General features: G+C 38.9%; 1 protein-coding gene across 2 annotated transcripts in view; it reads right to left on the bottom strand.

Moving 5' to 3' along the window:
* Positions 1 to 238: 238 nt before the first annotated feature.
* helz2c (helicase with zinc finger 2c) overlaps positions 239 to 12,635 on the bottom strand; it is a 284,230-nt gene continuing 271,833 nt past the window's right edge. Inside the window, 6 exon segments of one of the 2 annotated variants that reach the window (NM_001441583.2) lie at positions 239 to 1,174; positions 2,414 to 2,590; positions 3,357 to 3,513; positions 5,290 to 5,502; positions 5,627 to 5,761; positions 9,536 to 9,728. In NM_001441583.2, the coding sequence (NP_001428512.1) occupies positions 984 to 1,174; positions 2,414 to 2,590; positions 3,357 to 3,513; positions 5,290 to 5,502; positions 5,627 to 5,761; positions 9,536 to 9,728 (1,066 nt within the window). In that variant the 3' untranslated portion in view covers positions 239 to 983. 2 annotated transcript variants of the gene reach the window in all.

Genomic DNA, 12,635 nt, shown 5'->3' with positions numbered 1-12,635 from the left:
TAGCCCCCTCTGTACATTTATTCTCCAATTTCTGTTTAATGGAGAGCAGATTTTTTTCAACACATTTCTAAACATAATAGTTTTAACAACTCATCTCTAATAACTGATTTATTTTATCTTTGCCATGATGACAGTAAATAATATTAGACTAGATATTTTTCTAGATACTAGTGTGACGTTTAAAGGCTTAAATAGGTTAAATAGGCAAGTTAGGGTAATTAGGCAAGTCATTGTATAACAGTGGTTTGTTCTGTAGACTATTGAAAAGAAATATTGCATAAAGAGGCTGATAATATTGACCCTAGAATTGAGAAGAAAATTAAAAACTGCTTTTATTCTAGCCAGAATGAAACAAATAAGACTTTCTCCAGAAGAAAAAATATCATACTGTGAAAAAAATTCTTGCTCTGTTAAACATCATTTTTGAAAAATTAAAAAAAAGAACAAAATAATAATAATTTTGACTTGCACTGTATATATAATGTCATCACAATATTTAGGTAAGCTGCAAATAAAAAAATGCACATTATAACAAATATAATTAAACAAACAGAATTTTTTAGGATTCAGCAACTTGAATGCAACATTATAAATGTTAAATAAAAGTCCTAAGAAGGCACAAGTGGCACTAATAAATCAGCTAGTTATTATGAAAGAGAAAACAGAAAACTACTAAATAATCTAAATGATTTAACATGTAAATAAAACAAACTATTGTCTCTAATGAACCCCAAACATGGACTGCGATTCAATATTTGTTGAAACATTGTAAAATGTACACTCTCAGGAATACAAGAGATAGAACCGTGGTACTCAAGGGTACATATTAGTACCTAAAAAGTAGTTGCTAATATATATATATATATATATATATATATATATATATATATATATATATATATATATATATATATATATATGCCTTTGAGGTACCAAGGTCCAACCCCAGTGACAGCTCTTATCCTTTCATTTCGGAGTGTATTTCATAGTGCATTGCAAATATGGCCACAGAAATTTATATCTTCCTTTTGGTTTCCTGTATAAATGGCCAGTCCTTCTGATGCCTTTGCTTTGACCCGAATGTCACTGGCTGGATTAACCACACAACTTTTTCTGTAATAGTGATCCAGGAGTCTGTCCCAAAGTTCACAGCATCTCAACAGGTCACTATTACCTAAGAGATAACAAAAATCTCAATATTACATGTATATACAATTAAAATATTCATTTGAATTCTTTTTAAAATACCTCCCAAGTGTTGTTGTTTAATGGGGAGATTTTTTTCAACACATTTCTAAACATAATCGTTTTAATAACTCATTTCTAATACATTTTTTTATATTTGCCATGATGACAGTAAATAATATTTTACTAGATATTTTTCAAGACACTTCTATACAGCTTAAAGTGACATTTAAAGGCTTAACTAGGTTGATTACTTTTACAGTGGTTTGATTATTATGCCTAACATAGGTTCATTCTGAAAACGTAGCCCTACATACATATACAGATCCTGATTTATGTAGCCAGAGCTATGGATGGCTGCATTTCGTCTTTAAAACGAACGCTAAGTGACCGTATGACGTCGTTCCTTCTCGCACTTACTAGCTGACCGCTTGTCTCCGTATGGGCAGCTTTCCCACTGCTACCAGTTTGTCCAGTAGCTCGCCATGTACATCGGCGGACTTGTGACGTTGAGCGGAGTTGACTACGATGACGGGATTCGAGTTTGGCGAAGAAGGATTGCAGAAAGCAGGTAAGACAAAAAGAGAAGCCAAAAAATAAAATAAACAAGTACATAATAGGGTGAGAATGTGGAAAAATCTGAAAACGCGGCTGCTACGAGGACTTTTCTTTTTCTGGATTGCTTTTTAAAACTGTCAGTTGGGTTTAGGGAAGAGGGTGATCGGGTCAATGCTTTTGAAAACATTATTGGTTGGGTTTAGGGAAGGATGAGAGTGGGTTAGTTGATCGGTCAGTCAGTCAGTCAGTCAGTCAGTCGACAGCGGCCTCTGGTGGATTCATGTGAGAACTGCAGGTGTGAATAGCACTCATGAGAGAAATTCGAAATCTCAAAAAGCATACAAAGCAGCCTCTGGTGGATTACAAAAACGGGAAAAAACGTAGCTGCCGGTACATACATTCATCTGTAAATCGCTTTGGATAAAAGCGTCCGCTTAATGACTAAATGTATATGTAAATGTAAACATACTTGGTGCTCTCTAGAAATGTATATAGGGGTACGTAATCAGAATGAGCCTGTGTTAAACATGTTTGGTTTTATGATCCAGGTGCACTTTATATTTTCGCTATTTTCAGTGTAAACTGTCACACTGCTTCCTGTTTGTACTTTATAAAGTGGGTGTGTGTTTGTGTGTGTGTGTGTCTAAAGTACACGCTCTTCACTCCTTACCCAGAATGCACAGTCCATCCTGTGCACGAGTTATAGCAACATTGACTTGATTTGCATCGGTGACGAATCCTAGTCTTTTCCCAAGCCAGGCTTTATGTGGTCTGACTCTATAAGCCTGTATGTCAGATGTGGAGCAGGAGCGAACAGTGGAGACGATCACATACGGCCACTCGCTTCCTGCACACAGCAGAAACACAAAGAAATAGGTAACACTTTACAATAAGGTTCATTAGTTAATGCATTTACTAACATGAACTAATCATGAACAACACATGAACAGCATTTATAAATCATAATTGAACATTTACTAATGCATTATTAACATCCAAGTCCATGCTTGTTAACATTTAATGCACCATGAGTTAGCATGAACTAACAATGAACTACTGTATTGTATCAGTAGTAGATGTATTGTTCATTGTTTGTTCATGTTAGTAAATGCATTAATCAATATTAACTAATGAAGCTTATTGTAAAGTGTGACCAAGAAACACAGAAATATTTAAATCTAATAAAAACGCTATGCTAAACCAATCCTCTGCTAACGCTATGCTCTGTTTGATGACAAGACAAACTTTAATGGAGAAAAAGATCTGCAACTGAAGAGTTTAGATGCAAAAACCCGTCTAAAATTTCTCTAAAAAAAGCATGTTTATCAGGCTCCAGTGTGTATGTTCAGTAATATCACATTTATGGCAAATAATAAGTCCTTTTCCTGGTCTTTAAAGTGAAATATCTCAACATGAACAAAGGACACTGAGAAAAATGTTCATTTTCGATGGAAATTTCAGACGGCACAGAGAGGTTTTGGCATCTGAACTCTTCAGCTTCAGAAGATACATGGAAAACAATTCAAGTCAATTCATCTTTATTTCTATAGCGCTTTTACAATGTAGATTGTGGCACTTAACATAGAAGTAGTAGTAAATTAGTAAAAACACACCTTGGCTTTTCATCACAGTGCAGACGGTGACGTTTCTAACATTTTTCTTCTCCAGTGTCATTTTGATCTCGGACACCTGTGCATTGTAAGGGGTCAGAATTGCAATATGCTCAGGTGACACACCTGACTGTTTAATCAAGAGATCTGCCACACGGACCTGCGGACAAAACAAACAAACTACGATATAACGTAAAAGAGAATAGGGACTAAATGAGAATAAGATGTGCTCTAGTGTTATGCTGTGCTCACACCAGACGCGGAACGCGCAGATAAATCGTGCTATTCGCGCGTAAATTGCGGCGTGAACATTTGAGTTTACTCGCTTCATTTGCGCGTCAAACCTCGCTTCATTCGGGCGTGAAATCCGCTTCATTCGCGTGTCGAATTCACTTCAGAACAGACGCGGATTCGCGTGATGGGCAGGGCTTCTGTCTGCCCGGTGACGGTAGCTTCGTTGCTAAATGGCTAACATGGATTTTATGAAGAAAATAACAGCATTTATGTGCTTTATGAAGGCTGAAAAACAGCGTGGATACGTTTAGGACCGTGTCTGAGTACACTACATTCTTTCAGAGGTGCATCCAGCTCTGTGAGCTCAAACTCTTCCAGAAACTGAACCTGGATGACGGAGGCTTTCAACGGTGCTTCTGACTGAGCCCAGCCCAGTTTGATGACTTGTTGTCGGTGTCGCCTGGAGGATTTCCCCTGGGACACCCACAACCGGCGATACGTCACAATCACACCCCCACAAGGGCAAGCTTCTGATTGGTTAACGCGGCGCGAATGTCCGCTGAAGTTTAAATTTTCGAACTCGAGAGATTCGCGTGAAACGCTTGTCAAACGCGAAAAACACTCAATTCGCCCCGCGCCATTCGTGTGCATCACGCCGCAGGATGTCTATTCGCGCATTTGCATTGAATTAACATGTAAATCACTCGCGCTTGATGCGCATTCCGCGTCTGGTGTGAATGCAGCATTACAGGACAAACGCTGCCTTCCAGCTTTCCTATGAAGTTCTAGTTTTGAGCTTATTCTGTTAGAGCACCAGTGCAGCGAAACAACTCATTACACACTACATTACACTATGTTACATTAAAATGATTCATCGGATTTACTATATTTTCTTTAAGGTAACTGGTTGCAAAACATTTTAAATTTAGTAGTGTTCAACTTAATTTATTTGTTTAAATTCAGTCCATTTGAATTGTTTGTGGGTAAGCTAAATTGTCTGTAGTGTATGAGTGTCTGTCTGAATGTATGTGGATGTTTCTCAGAGATGGGTTGCAGCTGGAAGGGCATCCGCTGCGTAAAAATGTGCTGGATAAGTTGGCGGTTCATTCCGCTGTGGCGACCCCAGATTAATCAAGTGACTAATCCAAAAAGAAAATGAATGAATGAATGATTTACACAATGTGTACAAATTCAATTGGCCAGTCAGTATTCACACAAGTTACCCATATAAACTTGCTTACACTATGATTTAACCAACATAGCAGTCAGACTTTATTGTGATTTATGCACACAGTAAATTTGAAAGTCAGCTCAATCGCTTCTGCTGAATTGTCATTCCATAAAAAAAATCACTGCATTTAAAGTATGTGTGCTTTAAAAATCAGTGATCTTCACTGCTTGATTGATATACGTTATAAAGTGGGTCTCAGAATGTACAAGAAGCACCGCATTGGACACCCCTGGCTTACACAGTCTTTCATCTAATTTTGCACTTGAACAACTAAATGAATGCTTAAATCTATTTAACTGAGTATATTTTAATTACATTACAATGTCGATGCTGTAACATGAACCGTATGAAATTGAAAATAGTCACACTAAGCTTTCACTGGAAGTTCATCACTGGCTAAAAAACACTGGCAGTGCATATAGACCATTGATTTAATAAATATTAGCATTGCTGTGGTTTTATCAGACTTACCGCCTGCTCAGCCTCCTTAGTGTTGGCCATTGAGTTTTCATTGCCCTTTTCTGTAGACACCACTAAGCTGACTTCTTTTCCTTCAATGTGGCCGAACAGCATGGCCGTAGGCTCCTTGCTCTTGTTCAGCAGGCAGCAGGGTCCACGTTCAGCTCCGGTTTTCAGTTTGCCATCATAAAACTCTTCTGAAGGAAAGCTGCAAATTTCTGCATGCTAGCATACATGTGCATGTGTTAGATTTCAAAGAAATAGATATGAATAAACACTACTTTTTATAGATTCTGTTCATCGTTTTCTGTTTTAGTCTGAAAACTGATTTATTGTTTTTAGTTCTTACCATTCTGTACTGCGTGTCCAGCATATTGGCCAGATCCATGTAGCGTTCAAACAGAGATTTCTCCATACCCTTGTTCTTCACGTGGCCACACTGCACTATCGGGCGGATCTGTTGGTGATCGCCCAGCAAAACAATCTGGAAAATGAAGGAATTTTTATTTGATGTGAAGACACGTACAGTTGAAGTCAGAATTATTAGCCCTCTTGAATTATTAGCCCCAATGTAATTTTTCCCCCAATTTCTGTTTAACGGGAAGATTTTTTCAACACATTTCTAAGCATAATAGTTTAAATAACTCGTTTCTATTAACTGATTTATTTTATCTTTGACATGATGACAGTGTCACGATGGGCTTACAAAATACAAGAGATATCCAAGTGCAGCAATAGAAGTTTTAATAATAAATAAGGGGACAGGCCAGGTTCAAAAATCGAACAGAGACAAAAGTATAACACAATAAACCAAAAGTGAATCAAACAAAGTTAAAACAGGAATTCAAAAATATGATCACAACATGAAACAACGTGAACAAACAAACAAACCAAAACGATGAGTCAGTGAGCAGACTAGGTACAGATAAGAGCCGGACAAAACAAACCAGAATCGGGTGAACAGGGTGCACGAGCAAACAGCAAAAATCCAAAGGCAAACTAAACACAACATAACAAGGCTTATAAAGACAACGATAATTAGACAATGACAGACAGCTGGAAACAATTAGTGATCACGTGAACTACAAAGCAGGAACAAACCAAAACAAAACTAGTGTCCAGAAAACCAAAGATGGCACTACAGCAGACATGACAGACAGTAAATAATATTTGACTAGATATTATTTAAGATACTAGTATTCAGCTTAAAGTGAAAAAAATTTCAAGGGGCTAATAATATTGACCTTAAAATGCTTTAAAAAAAATAAAAAACTGCTTTTATTCTTGCAGAAATAAACAAATAAGACTTTCTCCAGAGGAAAAAATACTCTATGAAATTCTGTGAAAATTTCCTTGCTCTGTTAAACATCATTTGAGAAATATTTGGGGAAAAAAAAAAAATTACAGGAGGGCAAATAATTCTGACTTCAACTGTATACAGTATATGATAGTTGTCTGATTATTTAGATCTTCCAATCCCACGTTGTATGGAAATTTAACTAGGTTATGTCGATTTAAAACACAGTGTATTGCATACGAATCAAATCATCTTTACGGCATTTATCGAGTTTAAGGGTGCTTTCACACTTGCCTTATTTAGTTCAGTTGAATCGCACTAGAGTTCGTTTTCCCTTTTGGTTTGGTTCGTTTGGGCAGGTGAGAATGCAGCAATCGTACTCGAGTGTGCACCAAAAGCAGACCAAATAAGCGTACCTAGACCAGCTTAAAGAGGTGGTCTCGGTACGCTTTCAAACGAACCCTGTATCGGTTCGTTTGTGGTGAGAATAAGATCCGTACTAAAACAGGTCCAACCTCAAAAAGTACTGCGCCTTTTGGACTAAACCAGCTGCCGTAGGCCGATGCGCTGTGCATTATGGGATATGGAGGAAAAATATTTGTTGACAGCGCTTTACCAACAGAGAGAGGGGAAAACATTACCTGATGGATCATTGGTAATATTTCCGCAAGATGACCATGTCGCAGTTTAGCTAAATTAATTCACGCCTCCTCCTGAAGTGACGAGCGATGCATTTTCCAGCTTCATTCTCGAAATGTATAGTATGTCTAAAGCAGGGATACAATCAGTCAGCGCAGTCGTCCCTCCAGAGTAAAAACGACATTTTGTGTCTGCCGTTTTTGTTTACTTACAGGAGTTCATTGACATTTTCCCGCACTTGAATTCTGACCAATCAATAAGCAGTTTAGGAAATATGTTTAACAACATCTGGCCAATGAGAGATGTGGATTTTGTCAGATGAGTGCATTTTGGTTCGTTTCAACTGGTTCGGACCAAAGCCGGCAGTGTGGTGTGAAAACGACCCGAAGACGGCAGAAGATGCAACAATGTATCATTTATTACCCTTGGTGCGGACCAAATGAAGCGTACTACAGACGTGAAAGCACCCTTAATCAAAGTCAGCCATAGTTGGTGTTAGGTAGGCTAATCTAACAAACAGCCAGAGCTCAAAGAAGATACGAGTAACCAGTCACGCCCCCCCAAAAAAACACTATAAACAAATTACTAAATCCAAGTGTATTCCACAATCTACTTCAGCAATAATTAATGTCTGATAATAAGGATATATATAATCCCGGACGAGTCCCCAATTTAATAAGTTGTCTAGGGAGAGTAAACGTAACAATTAGAATATTAGATTATTACTGGAGTAAATGGTTGGAAAATACACCAGGACACAAGTTTTACAATCAATTCGTTTCTTCCTCTATGAGGAAAAGAGCGATAAAGCCAACAAAAGAGAAGCTTATGTGTGCGCTTTGTACAATGCATGAAAAAAGCAAACAGAAATACAATCAAACCAGAAGTTTCCGGGGGAAAAGGAACTTGAGTGGCGCCAAAGCAAAGAACTAAACAAAACCAAAATCTACCTAAACTAGAACACAAGATCCCCTCTAAACTTACTAATGAAAATCAAAATGTGAAAAAGAAACCGAAATCTTCAGCGTTTGCGACGCCATGAACATAAACTCCCTGAAATAATAAACAAAAATACAAAAAGTGGCGCTCAACCATTTACCTAGTGTTTCTGAACGATATAGATACCTACTGTCAAAATGTATGTCGCACGACTTAGTAACCAATTCCTTTTTCCCCAAAAAGGAATGATAAACTCTTTAACCATATTGACTTCATTTACATTTGTCTATAATTATTCTGAGACACAAAACAAAACAAAGCATAATCAGAAGCGAGCGTACACAACACAAACAAACACACACACACAGCACTCTATCAAACAAGGCGTGCCGATCCAATTTAAAGTCGGCGGAATGAACCCGATTGGTCCACAAGGAAACGCTCTAATGAGGAGTGACACACTCGGGATCCAATCAGCAGGTACCTGGGAGAGAGAAAATAGTGGAACAAAAGGTGATAGGGCTAGACAAAGAGATAATAACAGACAAAGAGAGGGAGAGCGAGAGAGAGGGGAGACCATAAAAAAACAGAGAGAAAGTACAAAAATACAAACGCCCACAGACCGTAACAGATGCCTATTTAATTATCGTTATTTTTACCGAAACAAAAGCTATATATCTAAATAAATGTTTACTGGAGGCGCGAACCATTTCAAACCATTCAGTTCAATTTGGTGAACTGGTTTGACTGCTTCACTTGTAAGATCCAGTTGAAAAGAAGGATTCGATGTGATCCGCCATCACTACTTTTTGCCTGTTATATTTGGATTATGCTTTGGATTTGCCTCTATTGCTGTGTGTGCTGATTTTCGACCCCTGCCTGTCTGACCATTCTCTTAAGCCATGTCCACAAATAAACAGGGTTGTCCCCACTTTCCTTTTTAAAAACATCCCCATCCACATGAAAACGCAAAAACACACTGCGATGCATGTTAAGGGCACGCCAAACCAACAGGGGGAGATAATGACACTTTCGTTATTGGGTTCACACCAAATGGAGAATTAAGTATGACATAAAATATGCGATGCATTTGCCGCAAATGTGTGGAATTTGCCTCATTTGGTTCTTTCTCGTTTTATGTAAACCCAACCATGTTGTCCTATCAGGAAGGAGAAAACAGTGCACACGCTGACGTCATAAGGTGAAAACTCTCATCTTAGTTTCAACAGACCCCACTTCACCCTGGCCAGAGTTTTCAGAAAGTATCAGTCACCTGACACTGCGTTTTCATGTGGACAAACCATGTTAAATATCCATATTAGTGTGGACAGGGCCTTAATAAATACTGCGTTTTTATCTTCAGCTCTCCTCTCAACAACTCACCTGCTGTGGATTGTGGGAAACCAAAGGGATGAAGGCCTCTGGTTCTGTAGCCATGGCACATTCGTCTATGAGTATCTGCCGGAAGTCCATGACCTCCCGGAGCTCAGGCTTCAGTGCTGATGAGCAGGTGCACAGAACCACATCATACTTCTCGATCTCATGCTGATTCGCTTTCTTCAACAGTTTTCTGTAGCTGTGAAGGCATATTTCAGAAATCATGCAAATGAAAAAGTTGTGTTCATGTAAAGCCACAGGAAGAAAAAATACATAAGTGTTCAGTAATAAGCCTGTCCTGGGACAGAAACGCTGGGCTATATATTATATAACTCACAAACACTTTAGTATCAGAGCTAAAGCCAACAACCTGCCATACTGACCTCCACCAAACCACTCAAGTTTAGAAAATGTGTAGTTAATGTTGGGGGAGGCAGTGGCGCAGTAGGTAGTGCTGTCGCCTCACAGCAAGAAGGTCGCTGGTTTGAACCTCGGCTCAGTTGGCGTCTCTGTGTGGAGTTTGCATGTTCTCCCTGCCTTCGCGTGGGTTTCCTCCGGGTGCTCCGGTTTCCCCCACAGTCCAAAGACATGCAGTACAGGTGAATTGGGTAGGCTAAATTGTCCGTAGTGTATGTGTTTATGAGTGTGTGTGTGGATGTTTCCCAGAGATGGGTTGTGGTTGGAAGGGCATCCGCTGCAAAAAAACGTGCTGGATAAGTTGGCAGTTCATTCCGCTGTGGCGACCCCGGATTAATAAAGGGACTAAGCCGACAAGAAAATGAATGAAATCAAATATTTATTTGGAGAAATTATTTGTTTATTTATTGATGTGGCAATAAATAAATAAACAAATCATTTCTCCAAATTATGATTAAAAACTTATTACATTATGATGATAACATAACTAAGTTAACTTATGTTACATGCCTGGGGGTGTTGCTCTGTTGTTCCCTCCTACCCTTTCTGTTTCTATTTGCTGTCTCCTGTACTTCTAAAATCTAGGTGTTCCGATTGGTTGGCAGAGTTCTCCCGAGTGGACCAATCAGAAGAGGATGGGTGTTATTTAAACGCTCCAGTGATGACTCAGCCCAGATGAGAGGTGGATCCATGTTGCTTGTTGCTGCTGTGTTTTTGTAAGTTTTGGTGCCTATCTTGTGCTCGGGTTCGCTTTAAAGAGAGTTTTTGTGATTTAAAAGAACCTAGAGGGAAGTGAAGTGAAGGGAAGTATGTCACGTGACTTACATATCACACACACGTAGCAGATTTTTTTGTTATTCCACTAGGTTAGAGGCGGGTGCTACCATATGTATGTTTGTTCCAGTCAGTGCAGTTGAGTAAGGGGCGTGTGACGCTGAAGATGTTTTTTTTTCTTATTTACATATTTCTCTTTAGTTATTTAGAGGTGGGGGAGGGATAAGTTAGCGGGTGTTTAATTTGTTATTTTCTTTGATTTGGCACCGCTTATTCTCCTTCCCTCCATCAGGTATTTTTGTTTACTTTTAGCATTTATTGTACATATTTGTAAATATACTTTGGGTGATTTAAATATTCACTTCTTTATCTTTATTGTAATAAAGCGAACCAGTTTTTTGCCACGTCGTTGTCTGTGTTGATTCATAGCAGTTAACATCTCAGAGGAATTCTTAAAATATTGGGTTGTCATAATTATGTTAAGCCCTTTTTCATCCTCCGAGCCACACAGGGCGTAACAACTTATAACTAATGACTTAATAATTTAATAAGAGATTACACAAAAAAAATGATGATGCAGTGGCGCAGTAGGTAGTGCTATCGCCTCACAGCAAGAAGGTCACTGGTTCGAGCCTCAGCTGGGTCAGTTGGTTTTTCTGTGTGGAGTTTGCATGTTCTCCCTCTGTTCGCGTTGGTTTCCTCCGGGTGCTCAGTTTTCCCCCACAATCCCCCCACAAGACATGCGGTACAGGTGAATTGGGTAGGCTAATGTAATGAATACGTTGACAGAGAGAGATCTATATGCAGTACGTTTAATACTGATGTACAACAGAACTTTAGTAAGAACAGGAATACTCATTTGCATGGGAGGTAGTGACAAGCTTGAAGACTGGCAGATAATGTTCGGTATCAGGGTACAGTCTGAAATCGGAGCTGGCGGCAGAGAATCAGAGTCCAATTGCAGTCAAAGGTCTGGGAAGGCGGCAAGATGAAACAGGATCGGTTACCAGTCCGAGTTGGCAACGAGAGAACAATCAGAAGGCAAGGAATAACGCTCAGAAATGTTTGCGGGGCAAAACAAGACTTTGCACTGAGAAGCGAGTGAGAGCTGCTTATGTGTGTGTTGATGAGGATCAGGTGCAGGGTAATCAGTGCCAGATGCGAGGAATTCTGGGGAATGGAGACCTTAGAAAGCCAGTGATAGTGACCTCTGCTGGTCAGTGAGGGGAATTGCTGGGACCAAGTCGGTGACAGCTAAATTGTCTGTAGTGTATGCGTGTGAACGGGTGTGTATGGTTGTTTCCCTGAGATGGGTTGCGGCTGGAAGGGCATCTGCTGCGTAAAAACGTGCTGGATAAGTTGGCGGTTCATTCTGCTGTGGCAACCCGGATTAATAAAGGAATTAAGCCGAAAAGAAAATGAATGAATGAATGAATGAATTATACAAAAAAACACTTCATATTTTACATTAAGAACATTAATTATGATTTACCTGTTCGACAAATGCTAAATAACTTTAAATTATTCCTGAGAAGATATTTTTAATTATTAAGCATGAGTAAATAAAAAAAAAAAAATCTACACTCCTGTTGTGGATACAAATTTGTAAGATTAGCATTCTAAATTAGCAAATTGCTAACACAGCATGCAAATCAGTGTTGATTTTTTTAACAGTGGAAGTGAATACAAAAACAGTCAACACACACACATTCTCTGAATCAGGGGTCACCAAATTTGCTCCCGAAGGGCCGGGATCCTGCAGAGTTTAGCTCCAACCCAAATCAAACACACCTGATCTAATCAAGGACTTAAGAAGTGGTCACACTAGAGTTTGAGCATGTAAAATCAAGATGATCAGGCATTGATAAAGTGAGCGATTGCTCCATATTTGACATTTCTGTACAGAGAGGTCACA

This window comes from Danio rerio, chromosome 7 (assembly GCF_052040795.2).
Source record: "Danio rerio strain M-AB ecotype USA chromosome 7, GRCz13ab, whole genome shotgun sequence".
In the NCBI taxonomy this organism is placed as follows: Eukaryota; Metazoa; Chordata; class Actinopteri; order Cypriniformes; family Danionidae; genus Danio; species Danio rerio.
Note: the sequence above shows the minus strand (reverse complement) of the source record. Positions and strands in the feature narration are given on the sequence as shown.